The sequence below is a fragment of the Drosophila novamexicana genome, unplaced genomic scaffold (genome assembly GCF_003285875.2).
Source record: "Drosophila novamexicana strain 15010-1031.04,08,12 unplaced genomic scaffold, DnovRS2.1 tig00000462-arrow-pilon, whole genome shotgun sequence".
NCBI lineage: Eukaryota > Metazoa > Arthropoda > Insecta > Diptera > Drosophilidae > Drosophila > Drosophila novamexicana.
Window position 1 is genome coordinate 26,981 of NW_020824806.1, and position 26,130 is coordinate 53,110.

The 26,130-nt window shown below is 38.8% G+C and overlaps 2 protein-coding genes across 3 annotated transcripts in view; one reads left to right on the forward strand and one right to left on the reverse strand.

The window, feature by feature from the left end:
* LOC115760867 (inactive serine protease scarface) overlaps positions 1–26,130 on the forward strand; it is an 84,868-nt gene that overhangs the window by 3,152 nt on the left and 55,586 nt on the right. The window lies entirely within an intron of this gene.
* On the reverse strand, positions 489–13,016 carry LOC115760868. 2 transcript variants are annotated; one of them, XM_030702425.1, is made up of 3 exons: positions 11,972–13,016; positions 1,333–1,953; positions 489–1,256 (listed from the first exon to the last, which is right to left on the reverse strand). In XM_030702425.1, exons 1-3 carry the CDS (start codon positions 12,754–12,756, stop codon positions 1,037–1,039), a joined length of 1,626 nt encoding a protein of 541 aa, XP_030558285.1. In that variant the 5' UTR covers positions 12,757–13,016; the 3' UTR covers positions 489–1,036. The 2 variants fall into 2 exon arrangements, with proteins under 2 accessions (XP_030558285.1, XP_030558286.1); XM_030702426.1 differs by lacking the exon at positions 11,972–13,016 and adding an exon at positions 2,036–2,212 and having other exon boundaries at positions 506–1,256.

Genomic DNA, 26,130 nt, shown 5'->3' on the forward strand with positions numbered 1-26,130 from the left:
GATTTGTGATAGACCGTCAAAGATGTGGAGAAACGGAAAGTAAGAATGACTTATGTAGAGAGTAAGGAGAGAATAACTTTAAACTTTAACAGCTATGATTGCAACACAGCTTGCTTTATTAGATGCGTCTAAATTGAAATGTCTTACTTGAGATTATGAAAATCGCAAAGACGCTTTCTAAAAGACATTCGTTATGAGAGAACAAGTGGGCATAGATCAAGAATGCAAGAGAAACAAAAGAAAAGAGAGTGAGAGACAACAGGAACAGCGAGTATTAAATATCTCTATTGACAGTAATAATGATATAGAAATAAAAGAACAAAGAACAGAGAAGAGAATAGCTTTAAGCAGTTTCATATAAATCTGAAAACCTCATTACTTCAGATTATGAAAATCGCATAGAAAGGCGTTCAGTTCTGATAGAACCCTCTTTCCAAATCCAAATACATTGCTCTGCTATCTAAATAAATACCTGTTGAAAGTAATAAAAATCACATATCGATTTCACATTTAGGCCATTTAAAGACATTTATTATTAAATTTGGCATTTGGAATATGATCAACATAACATATAAAAGCCGCAGCGTAGAGCAATTGGCTAAAACTGAAAACATCTGTTGCACGTAGCATCGCGCATATGTAAATACTAATCTATATGTATATATATGTATATAGTTTCTTTAGGTATAAAATTAGGACGTTCATTTATATAAAACTATGTATATTTATGCAAAAAATTTATACATTTAAATTTCACTAAGTTTTTTATGCTTGAGAAGGACAACTTTTAAAACTAGAATATCTAAAATAAATTTGTACAGTTTTCATATGTTGAAGATACGCAACTGAATATGTATGTATATATATATGTATATGGAGCTTGTATATGATATAAATCAGTCAAGAGTACGGGTACAATAGGATCTTGAGAGGAAAACCCACACACACACACACACACACACACACACACACACACACACACACGCACACACACGTAATTGTTTAGCTAATCTGCTTGAGAGATTCGTTTTGCCTTCTAGTCGAGGTCCACCTCCTTGAAGAGCGTTTGGCTCTCCGCCTCGCGAGTGAGCGGCATTGCCGCCTGATCCTCGTGTATCTCATCGATCTCCAGCTCCTTGAAGGATGTCTGGCTGATGGCCTCGCGTGTGCACAGCACCGTCATGGGTTCCTCTGCGGCCTGCTCGCTTGTGGGCGGCAGCGAAATGCCCGCGGACAGCATGTGTGTGCCCGAAGTGCTGCAGGATTGGGGAAAAAAGAAGCAATCGATTAGTCAACTGAATAAGTTTCGGTCTCTCGTCTGGGCACACTTACTTCAGGGAATAGGTGGAGCGGTAGAGCGGCGGCGGCGTGTTCATGCGGACGGCGGCATAGGCCGCCTGCGGGGGATGGGCGCTCGGATGATAGACGAAGGCGTATTCATTCAGCGAGGTCAGATACGAAGGCGGCGGCGGCCGATGCTGAAACTCCGGATAGAGATAGCTGCCCGGCAGCAGGCGATTCGTGCAGTGCGGACTGTTGCAGTTGCGGCAGGTCTCCATGCGCCGGAAGCAGGGGCAATCGTCGACATCGTCGGGCAAGCTGAGACGCCAAATGGCGCCCGAAATGACCAGCAGCGAGACGCCGATGCCAATCATCAGCAGCGCCGCGCTCAGATACTGCGTGGAGTGCTCTATCAGGCCCGTGGAGCCCAGCACAATGCCGCCCAGCGTGCAGGCCACGCCGCCCAGCGCAAAGATCCCGATGACAAACGGCAGCGAGGGCCGCGCAAACCATTTGCGAAAACTGTAGCCCAGCGGAGCGCCGGCCAGCTCGGCACCATCCGGAGCGCCATTTGCGCCGGCAACGGCCGAGATGTTCAGGTTGTTGCTGGCCAAAGGGCTGGCAACATCGCCGCTGCCACCGGCCAGCGGTACAGCCACGTCCAGGAGCGTTCTGTAAGTGCAAGAAAATGGCAATTCATGAGCATACACTGTGCGAAAAAATTGGGCAGATATTTCAGTTATTGGATGCAAACATTTTGTGGCAGCAGCAGACAGTTTGTCTTAGTTGAAAGGGCATTAAAGCGCTCGACTTGGGATTTTGTCAATTTAAATTTATAATTGGAAAAACTTATAAAATAGTTATAAAAAATATATCGTGGTCACAGCGGGGTCAGTTTAGGGTATTAAATTTGATATCTCGAGCACACTGTAAAATATTTATAAAATAATATACAAATTTTAGTATTAAGATAGCCTTGTCTTGGCCTCCTTGGCGGACAAGGATTTGGGCTTAAATGCCAGGCCAGAGTTAGATGTGGACTTTCTTATGACCTTTGAAAATAACTTAAAGCGATCAAAAATTGGCAATATATAATGTATACCCTGTAAAAAGGGTAATAATGTATAATGTTTGTAACAGGAAGGAAGCATCTCCAAACCCATAAAGTATATATATTCTTGATAAGAGTATATTTTCTTAGTCTGACTGTGAACTCAACGATCTCAGAACTCATAAGAGCTAGAGGCTTGACTATGCTCTCCTATAATCAATAATCGATAACTTGCCCTGTTACCAAGCAATCGATAAAAACCGATATCGAAATCTTGATCAAATGTCTTAGGTTTTCAGACCTAGAGAAAACAAACTTGATATGTACCCTTTATAGAATACCTTATACAGATGAAGTATCTTTCATTGCTGCATTTGGTGTTGGTAGAAGGTTCAGGGTATACCCTAGTCGAGCATTCCCGATTTGAATAACTTTTCGATTTGACAAACTTCCTTTCGCTCAGTGTTCGTTCAGGCTTTCTTGACTGCTGCTACCTGAGTTCAGTTGCCCAGGTAGCCGGGGTCTAGTTTTCTTTGGTTCACATTACATCATAGGAAGAGCGGATCCTTTTGTCTACCACATGTTACGCAGCGTCAACGCGTCCTTTGCACTTATCCCCTAACTGTGTGCACTTCTCCTTCTCTCACACCCTTGTCACTGCTGCCCTTTGTCTGGCCCTCAAATCTATGATTTGGAACACACACACACACGCACACATGCACATTTGTTGTTGTCCAGTTTGTGCCTGCATAAATTTTGGAAAAAATCTTTGGTCTGACACATTGCACCTGCCTGGTCCTGGCCGGGTTCCGATCCTGGCATACCGCTCGCTGTGCGTGTGCGTGGTCCATTTGATTTTTAGAACTATCTTGGCAGCTGTTTCTCATTTGATTTGCTGTTTGCTTTTGTCTTTTTCCTCATCTGTTTTCTTTGTATCTTAGTTTTTATCATTTTGTATCTTGTTGGGACGTTTTTTTTTTTGCTGTGCCTCAAACAAAAGCGACTTGCTGCAGGTATTGCATACCCCTACCAGGTTTAATTTATTTTCGTGTACATGTTACATTTGCAGAGCCATAAATTCGGTATCAAATGTTTAGTTTTTTATTGCTGTTTGAAATATTAAAACACGATAAAACTATGAAACCTGCAGCTTTCAAGGTGTGAAAATAAATTTTAGTTGCATCGTAAAACCAAATATGCGCATAAATCAACTGAGGGCCAGACGGCCAAAAAAGGAAGCGGTAAGCCATAAAAATTAAAGGAAATCGTTTGAAAAGCCCTAAAAAATATTTGTACATATACACACAGAACGGAAAGGAGTTGGGCGCTTGAGATTTCATTTAAATACAAACGCCAAACAGCTGCGGGCGGCGGCGAGAATTGGCTGCCCCAATCAACTCCCAAAACTAATTCCGAGACGAGAGACGTCACACTCAATTGTCTGCAATTTGTCATCGAAAATCTAAAAAAAAAAAAGCATAGAATGGAACCCACAGAAAAATGTATAAAAAAACAAGGAAAACTAAACAGTTAATTAGGCAATGGGAAACTTTGAATGCCCTGTAAAATGTTGCGGCTATGTTAGCTACTGGAGTAAACACGTTATTTATATAGAGGGATTTATAACTATGTCATGAAATGTTAAATGCACAGAAGGCGACATCAACCGAACGCATAAAGTATATATATTCCAGATCAGCGTCAAGCATATATAGCTATGTCCGTCTGTCTGCCTGTCTGTTTCCATGCGAACTAGTCTCTTAGCTTTCAAGATATAGTCTTGAAATTAAGCACAGGCCGGATCGAAGCACTATATCATATAGCTGTCATAGGATTTATCGGTCGAAAGTGGGTTTTAATATGGGTAACTTTTTATTTATCAAGATATCAAAACAATGTTTCCTGTAATTTGTTTTATAAAGAAGAGAAGTTTTCTTTTCTAAAATAAACACATCAATATATTAATCCCATATTCCAAAATCGTATCTTAATTAATAAGCTCTCAATTTTCAAGTCTTCTACAATATTAAAATCTAAGTCTTAGACATACTTTTTGATCGTTTATTTACATGACAGCTATAGCTTACTATAGAATTTTATTTAAAAAAAACCTGATTGATTATAAATAACTCTGACGAAAATATCTATAATAAAAACAATGTCGTGTTTCTTAGCACGAAAATGTTGTTCCGAGTTTGCCTGCGGCATATGGAACAACATTTTCTGTGTAATAAAGTCATTCGATTTAGCTGACTTTTGTTACTTTTCTATTGCTATTGCTAAAAGAAACAACTGTATGAAATTTCATCGGGCTGGCTACAGCGAATTGGCAGTTCGCATAGGCTAGCTGCGGAGTTTCATCTCATTTGTTATAGTTGCTGTCATAAAATACAAACACGCTCTGCTGGGGCATAAACAATGTAATGAAACCCCTAGAAAAACAGAACAGAAATAACTATAAAAAAAAAAACTGGCAGCATGTAATTGGGGCGTGAAGAGACCCATCAATTTGCCATATAATATCAAAGCGGCGCAGCCCTTTGCTCTACGAGTGCAAATGTAAACTTGTTAAAGTTAATAAAAAGAAAAAAAATCTATATAGAAATATATGTACATGCATGTGCTATAAATATTTTAATATTGCCACACATGACATGACATTTTGAGCATGTTAAAAATCTGACATACATCAAATTGATGGACATTCATCGCGTTTCTCATGTCATCAAATTTATTAACCTGTAAAGCGCATAATTCAGTCAAGAACTTCGTTTACAATTTGCAACACGTACGCATTTTTGTTTTGTACATTTCTCGCATTTCAAAAGCTTTCAGAAGCATTTGTATCTTTGTTTTTTTTTTTATCGATTCAGATACTTTAACGGACAGCTTACAAAAGTTGTATAATCTTGGCTAACTGATTTGCTTGATCATTTGTCAGTTGGATCTATTACTGCGAGCGCAGCTAATGATGCGAAGCGCATCCAACAGATACGAAGATACATTTGGTAGGAAAAAGATACTTAGACACAATATTTGTTTGCCCCGGGCACACGCTGCAGTCTGCAGCACTTGTGAATTATGTGTTTGAGTTTTCAGTCCCTTTGACAGTGCCACCATTTTTAATGACACCCTTCAGACACACACTCGCTCACACACACTCGGCTAATTTATGAGCTTTTGTGTGTGTGCGGCAGCGAGAATAACGTTTATTGTTATTCGAAAATGTTTGCAGCACTCTCGCCGGCTCGTAAACATTTCTCGCCTTGCCTCGGTTTCAGTTTCGGTTTTCGGGCTCTTGAGCTCAATCAGCGCGCATTGAAATTGAAATGGGGCAGCAGCGACCAACTGAAGATACTTCTCCAGATACCTGAACGTGCAACATGAGGCAGCCGATGCGACACTATCTCTTCCATCATGCACGTAAAATAGCTATAAATGTGCTGGGATATGTTGTGTATTGGTTGGGAATACATTCTGGCTACAACTAAATATCGAATTTAATCAACGATCAATTCGTTAACGCATCTATCGATAACTCAATTTGATTATTATCTAATAGATCAAATTGCATATTTAATAGCTGAATGCCTTTATTACAGATATATAAAATTAAATATATAGCTTTAGTTTAGTTTTTAGTAGAATGCGATTAACATACGAATGACTGAAATGATGTTCATTGCTTTAAATGCTTGCTGATAGAATGTATTAATATATTTTTAAATATATTTCTGTTTGCCAATAGCATACTTATCATTCGGAATGTTAACCAGTGGAATGCAGGCCAGCAGAAGAAACACATTTCATCATTCAGAATGTTGGCCAGTGGAATGCATGTGAAATGTATGAAATAAAGCAATTATAAAGCAATTGTCTTAGTTTTTTGATGTTGATGTGCCGCATTTTAAGCAAGAGGTAGCTAAACGTCGCGTTCTGCCCCCATTTAAGCCTGATGTCGTAGGGTATTATTTTGAGTAGATGTTGTTGGGATTGCGTACAACAATCTCGGCAGCGACTTCCGTTGCAAATTACCTGCCCCTTTGTCTGCGATCTAGAGACGCGAGACTCGACTCGACTCGAGACACGGACTTTCTTTGCCGCGTCATTAGCCGCAATGAACGAAACGCATTAAGCCACTTGCTGACCCAATTTCAGTTCGGGTCTATGCGAGCAACAGTTGTCTGTCATTAGGCATAATTACTTCCCTAATAGCATTTTCTATTTTGGCCAGTTTTGTGCGTACAGTTAAACATTTACATTGCGCATGCGTAGCCCGGACTTTGCTCAAGTAGCCAAAACAGCTCAACAGCTGCTTCGAAGGCGGGGAAGGGCATAATTAAGAATGCCATTAGTGTAAAAGCCGCCAAGAAAAGACAATAGCTGCCGTAATTGGGTGCCAAAATAAAACAGAGAGGGAAAAACCCACAGCAGAATAAAGTGTATTAGGAAATGCGTACATGTCGGTGGAGTAAGAAAGAGCGTAACCCCGCGTACACGTAATATGTAAATGTACTTGAAACACACTTAAAAAAATAAATTAAAAAGTGCCGAAATTCTCGTTTGAAATTGGCCGCCGCCTGTGCATGTGAGAAGGGCGTCAACTCGATTTCACATGACGGCTAAAAAGTATGATTAAAAGTCAATTAGAATTATTAGGCATAAATTTAGAGCTTAGATCTAGCTTCTGGCAGCTGCAAGAAACCTAAAGTTAAGCGGCTTAGGCCATAAATCGCCCCGCACTCAGCTATTGTTTACGGCTTAACTGGGCCTACGGCTCAGTCCGTTGTGCATAGCACGGGTCCCACTTGTGCGGAGGCTACTGTTTTCTTTTCTGAGCAGGGGGAAGGGGGACCCCTCACGTGTCCAAGAAGAAGAAAAATGATGATGAGCCTGATGCCGCCTAAGCTGCCCAGCCTATCATTAAACAGGGTCTTCATATACATGTATATACTTTTTAGGAGGCAGCGCTTCTTTGTGTTCGCTTCTCCCTTCTGCCCACATTTGGCTGCACTTAAGCTCAGCTTTAGACGTAACTGTACTACAACTAATGGATTTTCAGCTATCTATAAATATAAAACATATCATTAGATATTTTTTTTTTTTTTGTAAAGCCCCAAACTGTTGAGCTGTGAATGTGTTGGTTGTGCTGTGTCTGGCGTAAGGGTGTGCAAAGGTCTTGTCAGTGTGTAGAAAATTTGTTTAGCAACCCTCAAGGCTAAACACTTGAGAAATATTATTTGTAATAGTCTGAAGGTGACTGGCCTATGATCCTTTTAAAACACTTATCGTATCAACATAATTGCATTGAATATGCAACACATTGAAAATATCTTCGATGTTTAGTATATAGATTTTTGATGAGTGTATTTATATATTATTGTTCAGTTTATATATATTCCTGATCGGTATCAATCCTAGAGAAGTTATATGACATATGTAAAAACTTTTCTATTTTCAGCTATTAAAAGCTTAAAAAGTTTCCAATAAATATAAATATTTTATTATTATATATATCATCTTTATAGTTGTACAATCCGAATATACAAATACGATCCGCAGACACATATACAATTCGAACTATTTCTTTAAAGGGTATCTAAGCTTTGACAATCCAAACTTCTTACGAATATACTTATATACGATTCGAATACAAATATCTGTTCGACCAATCCTTCAGAAGTTATATGAAGTATGTAAAAATATTTCTCAAATATATCTTTCAAGGGTATCTAAGCTTCGTCAGCCCCAAAAAAACTTTCCTTTATTCAATTCGAATACAAATATCAGAGATTGACTAATCCCATAAAAGTTACACGATTTATGTGAAAACATTTCCAAACTATGCCTTTAAAGAGTATCGAAACTTCGTCAGTGCAAAGAAACTTGTTCTTCCGCATATTTTTTTCAAAATTTGAAAGTCAACTTTTTGCTGGCCCTCATGTCTGCATCTGTCTGATAAAATATGCCAAGCCAAATTCAATTTGGCTCTAAAGTGTGCACGGCTTTTGGGCTGGGTCCGGCGTAGATTGGATTTGGGGTTGCTGACAAAACGCTCGAAGGTAACAGCATTTATTATCAATAAACGCCAAAGGCCATTCAAAAAGGGGCGAGTTTTGAAAATCATCTTCAAGTTTCTAAAAATATATATAAACCGACCGAAGAGTAATGAGTATTTTATGGGCTGATGAGTACTGCGTGTGCTTGTGTGTGTGTGTGCGTGGCACAGATTAAAGACGCAGTTATATGATACTCGCTCGCTGTGTGAATGAGGCAAGTTCTCTCATTCAGGACATGCGAGGACACAAGATTATAAGAGGACTCGCCTGCGGTTGAGACAGCTAGTTAAGTGCCCCAACAGGAGGACAGAGACGAGCGAAAGCAACCACACAAAAAAAAAAAAAAAAAACTGAAACCCAAACTGACTATTGATGAGACTTCCTCTCGTTCTCCCCATCTCTCTCTCTCTCGCTTTCTGTGCGGTGTCAAATGACAGCGTGAAGAATGCCGCACTGAAAGGTGAGTTCAAGGAACCGATGAAGTATTCGTGGCACGGCACTAAAATTCGACTCGAACTCTAGGCCCAATTCTCTGCCTTATGCGTTGTGCACTCGAGCGTTACAGAGTATCGATTTTGTGTGCACAACACACATACACACACACACACACACACACACACACACACACACACACACACACACACACACACACACACACACACACACACACACACACACACACACACACACACACACACACACACACACACACACACACACACACACACACACACACACACACACACACACACACACACACACACACACACACACACACAACACACAACACACACACAACACAAAGACGCACATCACCTTGTCAAATAGATTGTCAAATTATATTGAACTCTCTTTTGATTTGTTTAGGCATTTTTCAAGTCTTCTCTTTTTTTCCAGGCCATCTTTTTCTATGGATTGTGTTTGATTTGAACTTGTTGCAATGTTTGTTTCATATTGGAAATTGATATTTTCTGATATGACAGACAGGCAGCCACAAGCAACAACAAACAATTGTTTCAATTAACTCTCGAGTGCCATTTAGTGTACTATTTTTTTTATATTTATTTTTATACCCTGTGCCTTTTAAAGTGATAATGAGTGATGATAAAGTTGAGCTGTAATTATGTAATCCTATCTAGTTGTTAGATATATAATTCGATCTGCATAAGAACTCATATAATCCTTATAATAGTAGTAACATTTTAGGATTTCATCAAAATTTTGTTTTCTTCATTTATTTCTTTATATATATTTATTCATATATTTCTTTATATATATTTATTCACGAGACTCAACTATTTATATTTACATATTTATCAGTTACATATTGGCATATATATTTTTATATATCCCTTTGTATATATTTATTCATAAGAGACCCTCAGCTATATATATTTAAAACGCTTTCTAAGGTATCTGCCAGTCGTTCACTTTCACATATATATTTTTTTATATTTTCTTATATATCATCATATTCATATTAGAAATCTCCCAACCACAAAAAAAAACTCCTTCTAAGGTATCTGCCAGTCGTTCACGTCCATTTGTTATTATTTTGAACGCTATCAAATGCATTTCTGACAGCAAATATTTGAATTGTGCCCTGTGTACGCGTCATAATTTTTCTGTTTTTATGATCTTTGGGGTCTCTTCGGAATATGCCATAATATTTCCATAGCTGGCCTTATCAGTCGCCTTGGCATCTCGTTAGTGCTTCTAATTTGCTGTCTATCAGTTTTTTTTCCTTCTTTCTCTAGTGTCTCGTGTCAGTTTTATTTCTCTTTGTCTATATATATTTATTTCCTAAGTGTTTTAATTGGATTCGATACGTTTTCCTTGACCCATCAAAGGGGCCTAATGCAGGTGTCCATCACAGTTAGTTGTTGTTGTGGGCTTGGGCGCAGCTAATTGTGAAACTTACAAACTTTAACAAAGTTGTGCTTGATGTGCTTCTGTTGCTTTTGTTGCTCTACTTCATTAATCACGTCATTTATTTTAATTAATATTTTTTTTTTATATATATACAGATCTTTTTTTTGGTATTATTTTTAGCTAAAACTTGCCTTAAAATACATGTGGGGAGATATAACTATGATAATTAATCAAATGCACTTTTTGGACATGTCCCATGTTCTGTTGGGCTGACAAAATTTATGCGCCACTATTAATTTTAATGTTTCTAGCACCAAATTCCACGAATTGATGAGTTTAGTGTTTATATAGTAGGCTACTGGGATACCCTGCATATGCTCAAAAATTGGTAAGATTTGTGAGAAAAATAGAGTTGACTTGTTGTTAATTTAAATAAAATTTAATTAACTTAAATTTCTTTAACGAAGTGTCTGCTAGTGTCATCGATAAATTCTATCGATAGTTACACTTTGTTTAGGTAGTCGATAATATGATTAGTCGATTGTGATCAATGCATAAAATAATCGACACTGCAAAATCAATTAACGATACAAATTCGTGTAGATTGTTATCGATTATATCGATTTTAGAAAAACGATACTGACGGAAAGTGACTAATCGATAACATGAATAGTCGATTATCGATTTATTCCCAAATATAACACAATCAAATTAACATAGTCGATTCTCGATTGAAGTTAAAAGTTTAAAATACTATTGAAGGCATCATATCGATTTTTAACGATAAATTAATAACCGATAACTATCGATACTATGTTTTGCCGATTGTCGATAAACTATGGGGGAATCAAACTGAATATTGCTTATCCATTGATACCTTAATAGAGAATTAACCTAATCAATTGCCGATTATCGATTGTAGTTAACATACTATCGGAAATATTGATAATTAGTAACCGATCGGAGTTTAATTAGTTATCAGGTATTTCAGCTGTGTATTAACTATTTTCACACATTCCCAAGCGTGCATAAGCAATATACCCCATTGCTGGACCCCTTGCTACAGCGTATAAGCACATACAGCTTTTGTGATAATCGCCGAGGCCTTACATGTGACATGTTAAACAGCAGCAGTTGTGCCCCCCTCGACAAGAGGCAAGTACAAGCGTCTGGTCGTATCTTTAGCTTTATGGAATTCCTCTCGTGCGCATATCAATGTCAGTTAATCTGCCCAATAAGGCATAAAGCGTAGAGTCTAGAGTGTGTGTGCGAGTGTGTGGCTGCCCTTGTAGTAGGTCTCAGCCAAATCTCTGCTCCAGTTTTCTTGAATAGGGGGCATGGCAGAGCATTTGAATGTGGCTGCTGCTGCTTCTCTTCTTGTGCGTGACATGATTTTTGTTGAATGATAAAGTTTTTTATTTCTGGTGCAAAAGGAGGAGGAGCAGCAGCAGAGCCCCGCCGCGGCAGCATGCCAATTATAATTTTAAATGCGTCTGTCAAACTTTCGGTTTCACTGAGACGCGACAGCGACTTTAGCTGGCCGTCAGTGGAGTAGCTACTGTGCCTGTTGTTCAGCGCCAGACAGTAGCCATTTTTAATGGCCACTTCCTGAACGATTTGTGCGTCTGCCCTTTGGCTACTGCTGTCATTTTAGCGTCGGTTTTTATGTCAGTTTTTATGACGCGTTTATATGTATATATATATTTACCTGCGCAGATGCGGATGAGCCATGCCCATGGGCCGCTGCTGATAGTACTGATGATATTGCAAATAGTTGGCGGCGCTCTCCGGATTCGCGTTGAGGAACGGCGATGTGGCCGCCGCATTGGCCATGGCATTGGCGGCCGCCGCTGCGGCATGATGATGATGATTGAGATGATGATCCAGAAAGATGGCCGTATATTGCGGCGGATAGCTGCCAACAGGTGGCGCACCATTTGCTGCAACTGCGACGCCAGCGCCAGTAGCTGCAACTGCCGCATTGTTGCTGCATTTGCTCTTGTTGCTCTTGCTGTGGGATTTGCGGCGCGTGCGCTTGCTCTGCCGCGACTCGGAGCGGGAGCAGGCGCTCGTATTGAGCGTCGCGGACGGCGGTGCGCTGGAGGCCATGCCGGCGGTGGTGGACGTGAACTGCAGCTCACTGTAAATGCTCGACTCGAGCATGTTGCTCTCGGATGTGGTGCGATTCAATATGAACTGCTCAAATTCGGTGTCCTCCTCGGCGCCCTGCAGCTGCTGCTGCTGTTGATGCTGCTGCTCCAGCAGCGCAGTGCATTCGGCGGCCATTTCCTCATTGGCATTCGGATGGGCTGCATCAATGTCAGGGCGACTGCGATGGAGGCTGTTGCTGCTGTGGCTGCCGCTAATCACAATTTCCGGTATGACAAATGTGTTGGACGTGCTGGACATGGGAGGCGGCTGTAGTTTCCTCTGTTCGCTCATGGCGCCCAGCATGGTGCCGTTTTCAAACACAATTGTAGGCGTGGCAGCCATCACTCAACAAACACCAAATCACTTCTTTCGCTGTTAATCACTATTATTTCCCTGAATGTCCCTAACAGTGGTTTTTAGCCCACAGCTTAATTCATTTTCTTATTTGTATTTTCCACAAATAACTTGTTATAGAGATTTTTTCTACTTGGTTAGCTCGACTTTCGCTTGAAGCGCCAAATTTTACGCACACGAGTTTCGCAGCAGTCAGCTTATTTCTTGCAGTGAACGTGTTTGCTTTTACCGCTGCGTAAATGAACCGTCTCGGTGCGCGTACCGCCAAAAACTGATTTGTATTGTTGATGCGTTTGTTGTGTTTACTACGGCTTCTGGTTTTTCAACTTTACTTGCTCGCTCTCCATTTCTCTCTCTCTCCCGCCTTGTTCGTGACGACGTCGACGTCGTTAATAGCTCTCTGACAAAAACAACCACCAACAACTCGAACTTCGTGCGCTGCGTCTCATTGACGACGTCACTGCTGCTGCAGTCCGAACAGCAACAACAACAAGAACAACGCCAGCGCATCGCGCTCACGCACCAACACTAGCAAGAAACACCCTCGCCTTCACCCTCACTCTTGTTGCCAAGATGCTCGACAAGTTTTTGGACTCCAATTCGTGCGTTTGCTATCTCTCTTTCTCTCTCTCTGCCGCTCTCTCTGTTTTCAATGCTCGCAGGCACGTTTGTTGTTTACGTCGCTCTCTGAAGGGCTGTCTAACAGGAGCGCATTTGTAACTTTGGGCGCCTTTGTGATGGTAAATGCGTTCGTTCTTAAGTCAGCTGCAGTCGCTCCTATGCTCATCTTTTCACACTTTTACTAAAAGAACATCAAGCGTATATTCGTCACATGTAAACATTTTGCCTAAGTGTGTTAGAGCGCCCCTGTTTGGGCCCGCATATGCCACATCCCTGCCGCTGCCCCTGCCGCTCTGCTGGTTACCTTCAGCCATGGAAACTCATTTTGAACGAAAAGAAGAAAACATAAAAATGAAGCCAAACAAGTACTGTGGCCAGAAAGGGACGAGCCCGGCTCTCCAAATAAACACCACAAAATCCCAGTGTGCAACAAAAATCTATCTGCAAGATACAGATACACACACACAAAACACATTTGTGTGTGAATGCCGCATTAAATTTTGTTTTCTTCTTTTCTATCTTTTTTTTTTTTTGGCGAGGGTGAAATATTATTATTTTACTGCAGAACAGTTTCAATGAAATCTGCTCTTTATAATAGAAATTATTTTTATTTTATTTTATTTTTTTTTTTATTTTGCTGTCCTCCAGTTTACTTGCAATTTTATCTTTTGCGTATTGTGAGCTGCCTTTGAGGCATTTAATTAAAATGCAACGTAGAACAAAAAACAAGGATTTGTATCTGTTATCCTGATGGTACTCTTCAATCTTGGCCTCAACTTGTTGTGGATTTGCAGTGCTTTCTGCTGCAATTCGAGTGGCACTTTAGAAAAGCGGATAACACAAATATTTGCCATTATTTTAGTTACTTTCAAGTCCCCTCCTAAAGAGGGGGCCGTTAAGAGTACACAAACAAAGCCAGGGCTTTGAATTGTTGATTTAAGACGCATCTCAGCTGAAATTGAGCCTTATTAGCTTAATGGCTATTAGGCTAATAACTCTTGTATCGGAGCACTCCGGCAGATGAGCGCCACTCCAACTTCAAAAAGCAAAAGCAAAAGCGAATTTCAGTCAATATCAAAGTCACGGCGTCTGCACATTTTAGACAATTACCAATCTGTACAGACACGCATATGTCTGCCATATAATTTCAAGTTTTATGCCTCTTTCCTTGTTTTTTTTTTTTTTTTGGCAATAGCCCCTGCAGACAAAATGCTGCTTAATCATAAGATACCATACACTTGCGCAAATTAGCCGCGACTTGAGGCCGAGTCGCCAGACGCAATGATGAGGACTGACCCGAACCCTTTAGGAGCGACCCTTTCTATACCCTGTAAGCGTGAAGGGGCAGCAAAGGGTAGCTTCGAGTTGTGCTAGATTAAAATAAGATATATTGCATGTAGAGTAGGGTAGATATTCCTGATTATGGCTTGATTGAGCCTTACTTTAAGGCTATAAAATAACAGCAGCTAGGAGTCTAGTTAATCTCAGGATCTATAAAACCTGCGGTACCAAAATATATATATATTACATATCAAGAAGTGTACTTATTCCAGACTAAGAGTACTAAGGTTTGGTATGTTTATATATATTCGAATCTGAATATAGTCTAGTTAATCTCAGGATCTATATCTGGAGTACCAAAATTTGGTATGTGGATGTACATATATATAACATAGCGAGTAGTGTATTTATTCCTAATTATAATCTAGAGTCTAGTTAAGCTCAGGATCTAAAACAGCTGGGGAGCTGAAATTTGGTATATGGTATATGGCATATAGAATAGTATCCCGACTACGGATGTCTAGTTGATCTCAGAATCTATAAGAGCTGGGGTACCAAAATTTGGTATGTGGCTAGATGGGGGCCGTGCTTAAAAGCTATTTAATAATTGCAGCTAATTAGTTTAGTTAACAGAAAGTAAAAATATATTTAAATAGTAGCTTTAGCAGGGAAGATTGTGGTATCTTTTGGGTCGAGCAATTTTATTCATGTATTTTATTTTTCATTTAATTTTTTGTATTTTTTTCGTGTATGTTGTCTGCATGTTGTGTTCTGTTTTTTTTTTTTTTATTTTTTTTTTTTTGGACAAGCACGCGCTCAGCTCATAATTACCAATTAGATGCTTTTCAATTTTTCGCTGCGGCCAGCGCTCAACACGTTTCGGCCATGGCCAAGTTGATGGATGGTTAGTTGGTTGGCCGTTTCGTTTGGTGGACTCCTCAACACTAAGCCCAGGTCCGTTGCATGTGGTACTTAAGTTGCTGTCTCATGGCATTTCTTGTATTTTTTGTGTTTTGTTTTTTTGTTGTGGTCACGTTGCATGCAACACTTGGAGTTGGATAAGTTGTACCTGTCTATCTCATGATGCGGCTGCCACATGAGCTGGCATTTTTACTTATCATATTACGAGCCAGACCACAAACATTTCGTTTTGATAGCGGAAATTTGAGGCAACTTTATCGAGTTGGTTTTTTTTTTTTTTTTTGCTTTGTATTTCTCAAACTTGTTATCAAATGTTCTACGATTTCCGGTCAAAATGTTTCCGCTAGTGCCCAAAAAAGCAAAGCAAAAAAAAAGTTACTTAACAAACGCAAACGTTGTGGAATTTGCATTTCCGTGCCGTGTTTGTCAGCTGAACTTCATTCGTGCAGTCAGAAATTCAAATTGACATGCAAATTTATGTAAATCGTCGACAAAGGCAACAATCAACAATCGCTGCCTGTTTTTGTAATTGGCACAAATCGTATTATTAGCTGCTTGATTAGCCAGTTGAATATCAAAGACGAGTAGCAGTAGCTGTCATTAGCATTGCATTTAGCCAAATCAAACAAAAAAAAAAAAAAGATACTCGAACGCATCCGTGAGATACGCATGCTTCTTGTGCTTAAGTGCAGCTACACAAATAACTCGTTGGCAGTCAGCGTTAATTTGTGCATACCCTGTAAACCTTGAAGTTGTATAAGTGAGCATGATAAACCAGAGAATGGGCAGATAATTCATATATTCTATATTTGATTAGTATTAAAAATTTAAAAAAGAAATTAAAGTCTTGATAAAATCCTAACCTGTAAAATAGGTATTAGTATCGCCAGGGAGATACTTTTGCGATACTGAAAAATGATTTTGAGTCCATTAACAACAAATGCTATAAGTGTTTCACTTCTTAATGCTGCGCTGTCGTCAAACTGTCGCTGGGGCGATAACAAAGCGATAATCTATATAATTTGTGATATATTTTATCATTTGCATTGGGTATCTTTTGGTTGAGCAAGCCTGCTTAGTTCCGACTGACTTGTTTTCAATGTTTGCTCAGCTTCTATTTCTACTCAGCCTCAAGCACTACGCCCATTTGCCGTCCCTTGGTCAACGGCTTGTGATAAAACGTAAGAATATATCTATCTTTATCTATACAAAATATGTATCTATCAGGCCTGGTGTTTATCTTGCCATCTTGGCCAGCACGTCAAAGAGTTAGCGCGGGTAATTGTGACTGCGTCAATTTGTTTATTTTGTTGCCATTTGTTTGTTTATTGCTGCGAGGCACAACACAACACGTGAGTGTGTGTGTGTGTGTGTGTGTATAGTAAAAAGGGCCACTCGAGCTATTTGGGCAAACCTAAAATAATAACAACAACAAAATCTATGTACATTTTTATGATGCTGCTAAAAAAAATGTTGAATACTATTTTCCTCTGATGCCTTTTGATCTTGCACAGTTGTCGTATCTGTTGGATCGTCTCGAAGAAAAGAAAAAAAAAACAATTCAAACAACGCTAACGTCCCCCAGCCCCGCAACCGCCTCATAACCCAGCAGCGCCCCCGCCTGCATTGCATTAGCATCAAATTGATTTTTCATTAGCTTGTGCCGGGCTAGCGGCTTGTACCAGGTCTCTAGCTGTATCTGTTGAATGTATCTGTATCTGTATTTGTATATTTATCTGTTTGTCCGCTTTGAGTCATAAAAAACTCAAGCTCAATATGATTTTTTGGAGCTGAACTTGGCGCAAACTGTGCGCAGCGTGCGCTGTAAATGCCATTAATAAGATTGGGAATTTAATTTCTTGTTGTTTTCGAGAAATGCGTATTTGTGTGGGTTACATATTCCATATTAGATTAGGCCCCTTTTGATAGCTAAGGGCAAACCACAATGAACTTGTTTTTTATTTAGCCATCAAAGTGTGTGTGTGTGTGAGTGTGCAAGGTCAGTGTAATTAATATGTGTAATTAAAAGCTTAGTTGAGGCAGGGAAAATTGTTTCAATCTATAATTGCCAAGATACTTTGCACATGTTGCTGACTGATTAATTAGCTGCTAGAATAAGCTGATACCAAGAATATCACAAAGCATTTGTTGTGTTTTTCCAAACAGGCAGAACAGAATTTTTGGTGAAAATTGAAATTTTGCTGAAATAATGGTATGAAAAATTCAAATGAAAAAACAAACTGAAACAAATATCCATGATTTAGTTTACTTTAAGTGTTTTGTATAAACATTTGCCAATGAGAATTGATTGAACACTTAAAGAATTCTTGGTCTATAGCATTTCAAGGTACATAGTATTTAAAAGTATAGACTTACGAAGTTTGTAAAAAACTAAAGTCAAGATCTAAATGAACAAAAACTTTAATTTCTAATATGAAGCGAACTTTATGCCAAACAAAAATAAAGGAACATAACTAAGACTCGAACCGCCGAGAAAAGCCAGAATCAAAAGCCGGATTTCAAGGCAGGAAGTTACCCTGAAGTTCAAATCGTAACATTGATCAATTTTGATTTGATTTGCAGATCTGTTTGAATAAAGATTTAATTTTTTGATTTTAAGATCTGTTTGAATAAAGATTATAGTTTTTGCAGCGAAAAGCTGCAGATCAGATGTCTTGTGTAGAGATATCAAAAGAAGAAAGTTAAGATTTTCATTTATGGTTCTCATATACATAATAAGTTTTTAAATAATATACTTTCTTAAACAAAAGCTAGCACACGCTTGAATAAAAGATACTTTTGTAACACAACTTGAATAGTTAGTTATCATTAAATGATGCTGAATAAATTTTATTGAAGCAGCATTCTTTTAGGGCTCAGCACACAAGGCACGTACCAAGCACATCAAATTCCATATGTTAATCTGGAATTGTATTCCAGCAGCTGTTGCTTTTAAGCTGAAAATTTTGCAAGACGAGCTCAGCTAAAGTTGCGACTGCATCTGAGATACATTTGGCTGACTTTCAGGTGTCTGTCTCTTTCGCTCTCTGTATGTGGAATTTGTCATGCTACTTTAGTGTACAGTATTTGCTCATTAAAGTAAACAGACGCCGACGCCTTTTGTCACAACTAGCGGCAGTCCGTTCAAATTGAGTTTACCTTGAACAAATTTCAATATGCCGCCAGGAGGCGAAGGATGTTGTCCAGGCGGGTGGGCCACGTTGACATGACCATAGCTAAAAGGCAATGCCAATTATTTGACAAAGCTAGAGAGAGAGCGTGAGAGACAGAGAGGGAGAGGGAACACCCATGGCTAACAAGGATGTTTGTAGGGTCCTTTTGACAGCATTGGGTTACAGCTAAATTGCATCAGGAAGCGGAAGTGTCAACAAAAAGTCGCCAAATTGCAGCTGACAAATGCCAGTGAAAATACCAGCAACAAAAAAAAAAAAAATTGCTGCCAGGAAAAGCAAATTTAATTAGCTCAGCTGCATTTTTGCATGCAAATTGGCCAGGTCCATGCAGGACACAGCTGTTTGGTATTTAGTTTTTTTTTTGCCAACTCCACTCAAATTTCATTGCAGCTGGGTTCTATCATATGATATGTGGCCATGCTCTATCAGCTGCTTTCACGCTCTGCCATATCACACACACACACACACACACACTCACACACACACACATCGCATTGGCTTCTTCCCATTGATTCGGTTCGTCTCACACGCGTACGGCACGCGTTTCCTTCCGCTCTCAACCGGAACTGCAATGCGTTACATTTCCCTTTCCATTTTTCAGCTGCATTCACTCCGAATTTGTTTAGCCTAATTGTGGCGTGTAAATGTTTTAAATGTTGCCCGGCAAATGTTCCATTTCGAGCTTCAACTGTCAAATGCTTTGGGATTCAGCTTGATTCGTTGCAGCCCCCGCATCGAATATAATTTGAGTGCATTTGCAAGTGGAACCTGCATTTGGGGCAACGCCTTCTCCAGCAAAATTTTCCATGCTATTCCCAAGAGCTGGTCTATAATTTGTATGACAAATCAGACGCGCCCCGAATTTCTCTAGCCCAGGTCCCTTATCGAAGGCTTGGCATCAGCATGGACGGGCATCGCCGGGCTCATTAGACAAGTTCGGGTTCGAGCCTTGGTGTGAAAAGGACTGCGGACTGCACAAAAGGATCTCGCAGACAAACAATTCCGATTGACGGCACACAATATGTATTATCATTATCATAATTTGGTGAACAACAACAACTCGTCCGTTCGAGCAGGCAAGATGCTCGTATAAAGGGCCGCAAGAGATCGCATCAGCGCCAGCCTTTGAGTGCACGAAATGGTTAAAGATAAAAGCCGATTTTCGTATAAATGAAAATGAAAAAAACATCTGCTGCTGCTGCTGCTGCCAAACATTTGAAATTTCTTTCCAAAAACTCATGCGGCGTCGCAACGACGAGGGCGACAGCCCCGAAACGGACCCCGAGATCGGGGCCAGCCAAGAGATGATGTGGAAGTTGAGGAAGCACCGAAGGGGCAGGCATTAACAAAATGTGTGGCATAAAATGCAGCATGCTGAAATTGTACACGCCTGATTTAGCGGCATGGCAACTGTTGTTTACACAGGCAACAAGATGAGGCACCAAAACTGGACCCGATGCCTAGAAGACCCAGCAGGAAAAATAATGACATGAAGATCACACAGCCATGGCAGCTGAAAAATGCGCTTTAAGAGAGCTAAACTAGGCATGCATCAGGCATTTTCTTTGATTTTTATAAGTTCGTTTTTCTTTAGCTTGAAATTTTATTTAACTGCTGACAAAAACACGTATGCTGGATGCCTGAAAAAGGCAGGCACATTTTCATGACCCTTTCGTTTTTTGCTGCCTAGAAATTGTATGCTAAAAGAAAAGAAGTATGCTGCATGCATGAAAATAGCAGGAAGATTATCGTGGAAATTTTGTCTATTGTCTATTCTGCATACAGTTTCTGCTCCTTTAAACTAATGCCAGAAACACGTATGCTGCATGCATGAAAAAAGTAGACGCATTTTCATGATTCTTTATTTTTCTTGCTGGCTAGAAGTTGTATTTGGCATACCCTGCATACAGTTTCTCTTCCTTTAATGTATGCTGCATGCATGAAAAAGGCAGGCACATTATCATGACATACTTCCCTTGTCTGGCCTATAGCTACGCTGTTAGCCCAAAAGGGTCCCACAGGGTATGCACACACGCACACACACTTCGTAGCTCTCAAATTTGTTATTGGTGTCTGGCGACGTAGGGCAATTTGATTTTGCGCTGTCTTTCGGCTCTTCCACTTAGTTTGAGTTGCAGCGTATGCCACAACGCAGCCGGAGTCCTGTTTCGGGGTCCTTGTCTGACTGTCTAACTGTCAGCCAGTTTCTAATTGTTTGCTTGTGGATCTTTTCGGCATCTTTTGCCTCATTTTGGCTCATTAAACACTCCCAAGTAGCTGGCAGCCCGTTAAGCATTTATTTACTCAAGACACTCGACCGGATTGAAACAAATATTTTCTTTTCGCCAGAGTTGCCGCACAAAAGCGCGCGTATTTTTTTTTCCTTTTAATTGAATTTCAACATCGATTTCATCGAGCCAGAGTTCTCGCACATCCTGTCAGACAGTTGGCAAACATGCGACACATTTCCGTGTAAATAAATGTAATGCGAGACAATCGAATGCGAACTAAACTGAAATCTTCGCATTCTTTGCCACAATACGTTTGTATTAATTACATAACATTTTTTTTTTTTTTTTTTTTTTTTGCCAGCGTGTGAAAGATGCAATAGCCGCCAGGGTTGTCACCCCACAAAACACTGCGATATCTATGACAAATGCTGTCTGTCTATTGTTTGGCAGCGACTCGATTTCGCCTTTGTCTTTTCTTTGGACGTAACCTTCCCCTAACCTGATTGCCCAGCCCAATTTCATACAGTTTTTATGGCATTTGCGAGTGCGTGTGAAATTTGTCAACTCTTGCGCACAATACTAGCTATTTTTATTGTTTCACAGTTGAATGCCTTAGCTCGGCTTGATTTCTATGCTAAAAGACGGCAACATTTGCCAAAAATTAAGCCACTGCCTCATCTGACAGCTGTCATAAATTGCACTCGCCGTTTGAATAAATACCAAATGGTTAAACTGGAATAAATTTGTTGATTTACTGCAGTTTTTATAGACTGTTTCCATTGTAAATGGTTGTGAAATGTATGATATAAAAGAGATATAACAGATGAGAGAAAGTCGGTACTGGGAGCTTTTGCTGATGCAGGGATTTGGGTCTATTTTGTTTTACTGATCAATTTATTTATAAAATAGGTACTTGAAAGCGCTGATCAATCTGAATTTTAACACCTATGCTCGTCAATAAGGTAAAATATAGTTAGAAACATTAAAGTTAAGATATATTCGGCACACCGAAGCTTTTATACTCTGAGTTTCCTAAGAATATCTTTGATAACAGAATATTTTGCCTTATAAAAGTCTACTTTTCGAGCGATCCTTCCTATGGCAGCTGTATAGTGATCCGATGTTGATAAGATTATGCATATAGTATGTAGGGAACATAGTGAAACCTATCTGGCTGATTTAATGGGATATCCTTCCCACTGGAAGATCAGAAGAATACGTAGCCTACAAATACTAGGGATATAATTATAATGGTTGCTTGGTGCATTGAGTTCTCATTAAGTATAACTTACATTTGTTGTATTTCAATAGAAGTATATAATCTCTATATACCAAAATTCGTTTTGCAAAGCCCGCAACACAAAATGTATGCAATAATCTGTATTATTCTGCGGAACTTATATCCCGTATTACCCATTTTTTTTGTCTATAAAGCATCACTTTTTTGAGAATTAACCATTTTTTCTATTGAACCTACATCTATTGCTTGTCAACTGCTTAAATGCTAATCTATGCTCAAAGATCAGTTCACATTTCAATCATCCAGTTTCGTTTACCATTTCACATTTTGCCAACATCATTTAAGAGATGCATTTGCCAACCCTCATCTGGCTGCAGTTTGTTGAATATTTGGCCATATGTTCGCTTATTTTTGCCAGTTCGGCGCCTTTGTTCCTTCTGTTGTGTTCAATTTTTGATGGATGGACTGTAAATAATTCGGCTGTGTGGCGAGAGCTAAATGAATTGTATACCTGGCTCTGCAGAGAGCCAAGGGCTAGCTTGGCTAATAATGAAAATTGTTGAAAATTATCAAAACGCAGGTAAAATGAAAATTTCGCATTAGTCATTTACTTTAATTAAGCGCAGCTACTTTCATTTCCTTTTTAAATATCTGTAACCTTCGAAACTGCGTTCCACATTTCTAATTCCATTTCTGGGGGGTGCATAACAATTAGTTGGCTTTAATTGACTTAACCAGCGAACGCGTGTGTGTGTGCGTCGGGAATGTCCCATATGGTCACCCTGAAACGGCGATTAGTCATAATTTGTGACCGAATGAATAGTCTGAGTAGCATTCGAATAATTTGTGTCGTACGTTGACATTAGTGTTGTTATTTTTTATGGTTTTATGGCCATGTTTCTTGATTATATTTAAACTGGAATATGAGTTCTAATTGAATAAGGGTTGGCATTTTGTTACCCTTAAATGTGACACTCTAGATAAGTTTTGGGGTAAGCAGATTTTATTTATGTTTAACAAATACCACAGAAATATTTCTAAAGGTTATATATATATATTAATATTTTCATTTGTATTTTCTTGGAGAGATGTCCGTAACACATTAAATTATTTTAAAAATGGTTCAACTTTGGCAAACCTTGCATATTTTTATTTTAACTGGCATAAATTGACCGTATAACAGACCAGGTGGTCGCTTCTATGCTCGTTGCCCTTTGCCAATAATGTCTTTTAATATCAATTCAATTCTATCTTCTTCAATGCGTCACGCATGTCGACACAAATTATAAATATAGTATAATTATGCATTAATAACCCACACCGAGTTGCCTTTGAGATCAAACAAATGTTTTACACATTGCGTATACGCCTACTTGGCCAGCAACTGTTGAGTCTGTCAGCTCCATTAAATATTTATGTATTTACGATGTCTTTTATTTTTTATGTTGAGCCAACCTGTTTACATTCATAAAAACTCAATACTGTCGAAATCAAAGTATGAAATTACAGTCCTGCATAGTTTGTACTGCATAGCCAGGGGTAAAGAATGCAGAAGGAGAAGAAAAATATAATCATAATAAGAGTGGGGAGCGTTCATTGATTGCCTTTTAAGGTGAAATATGAAACCGCAAGTCATGGCATGTCGAAGCGGGCCCAAAAAGGATGCGACAGGATGTGTGTCTGCTGCAGCCGCAAGGACTGCGAACAGCTGGGAAAAGTGCGCACATGTGAGAGTTTGCAGCCTCACATAGTTAAGCATGGGCAGGGAAAGAGACAGCTGAGACGAGTGCTTGGAACAATGCGGCCTCTAATTAATTTGAAATGGCGCGCAATATCAGCTGATGCTCCCCATTTTGGGTTTAATGTAGCTAATATTTCCGTTAGTTGCAAATCCTTTGTGGCAGCGCCTGAACGGTGCCCAAATCCCGGCTGTGTTTAATCCCTCAAACGTGTGCAACACGTGTGCCAGCAATGTGTTAAACTCGCATAATGAACTATGAAAACATTAAAGTAAAACGAGAACTTTGAGGGCGTTTTTACACAGCACACACACAAACACACTCACACAGCTCGGCTCAGTTTTGAAATACAATATCTAAGAACAATGCTCGACATTCAAATATACTTATATGTAGTTTTCTTATCGCACGCACATAATCTATGGCAAAAGTAATCCGCAAGCAAAACATGTTGCTCCGGAACACGGAGCCTAAATAAGTAGATGCAAATCTAACAAAACAATGAGTTATTTTCGGTTTGCTGTATCTTAAAGATACATTTGTATAGCCGCAGCCCTGCCCTGGGGCAGGCAACAATAACGACGACGTCGACGACGAGTTCGCTTGTTTATTTGGCTCATTTGAAATTCGTTGAACTGAAAACATTTGATTTTGTAGAGAATTGCAGATTTATCTGCGTCTCACCGAGGCTGCTAAGCGTTTTTTTGTGCGCGTGTCTCGTAATAGAGATGGGCAAAGGTCGTGACGAGCACGAGCAAAATCTTAACCGATTATTAGAGATATGAATTTACATGATATTGACATTAACTAGATTAGATCTACATATATATCTATATCTATATCTATATCTATATCTATATCTATATCTATATCTATATCTATATCTATATCTATATATATCTATATCTATATCTATATCTATATCTATATCTATATCTATATCTATATCTATATCTATATCTATATCTATATCTATATCTATATCTATATCTATATCTATATCTATATCTATCTATATCTATATCTATATCTATATCTATATCTATATCTATATCTATATCTATATCTATATCTATATCTATATCTATATCTATATCTATATCTATATCTATATCTATATCTATATCTATATCTATATCTATATCTATATCTATATCTATATCTATATCTATATCTATATCTATATCTATATCTATATCTATATCTATATCTATATCTATATCTATATCTATATCTATATCTATATCTATATCTATATCTATATCTATATCTATATCTATATCTATATCTATATCTATATCTATATCTATATCTATATCTATATCTATATCTATATCTATATCTATATCTATATCTATATCTATATCTATATCTATATCTATATCTATATCTATATCTATATCTATATCTATATCTATATCTATATCTATATCTATATCTATATCTATATCTATATCTATATCTATATCTATATCTATATCTATATCTATATCTATATCTATATCTATATCTATATCTATATCTATATCTATATCTATATCTATATCTATATCTATATCTATATCTATATCTATATCTATATCTATATCTATATCTATATCTATATCTATATTAACGTAGATTTCACGCACGACTCGCGCTCATCTCTGGCTAGTTGAGGCAACAATGAAAGAGTTTCCTCTTTGTAAGATTATTGTTGGATTTAAGTTTACAATTTTCATTTGGTTTTCATTGAAGACACCTCCAACTGTACTTCAGCAGAGCAATTAGGCGTGTCTACGCTCGTGGTTCATGGCCGGGCTCTTTACAAGATTATGTTCGATATTATGGCCGCAATTGAAAGGCGGCTTTTGTTTGCACAGGGCTTAGGCTATAAATTTGTTGGCTGCACCAAAATTTTGCAGAATTTTGAACCAACAAAGAGAGTGGGGTTTTTATACATATTGATGGGCCAGTTGGTGCGCTTGTTGACATTGTCTGCTCAAATCAAATGCCGAATTCCAACCCCCAACGGGAAGGCAGGGTGAGGGGGAGCAACGCATATCCTTTTAATTCATGCTCGAACGAAACCCAAATGCAATTTGACCAAAAAAGATTTAGAGGACTTTATTATTGAGCAGCCAAAAACCCAAGGC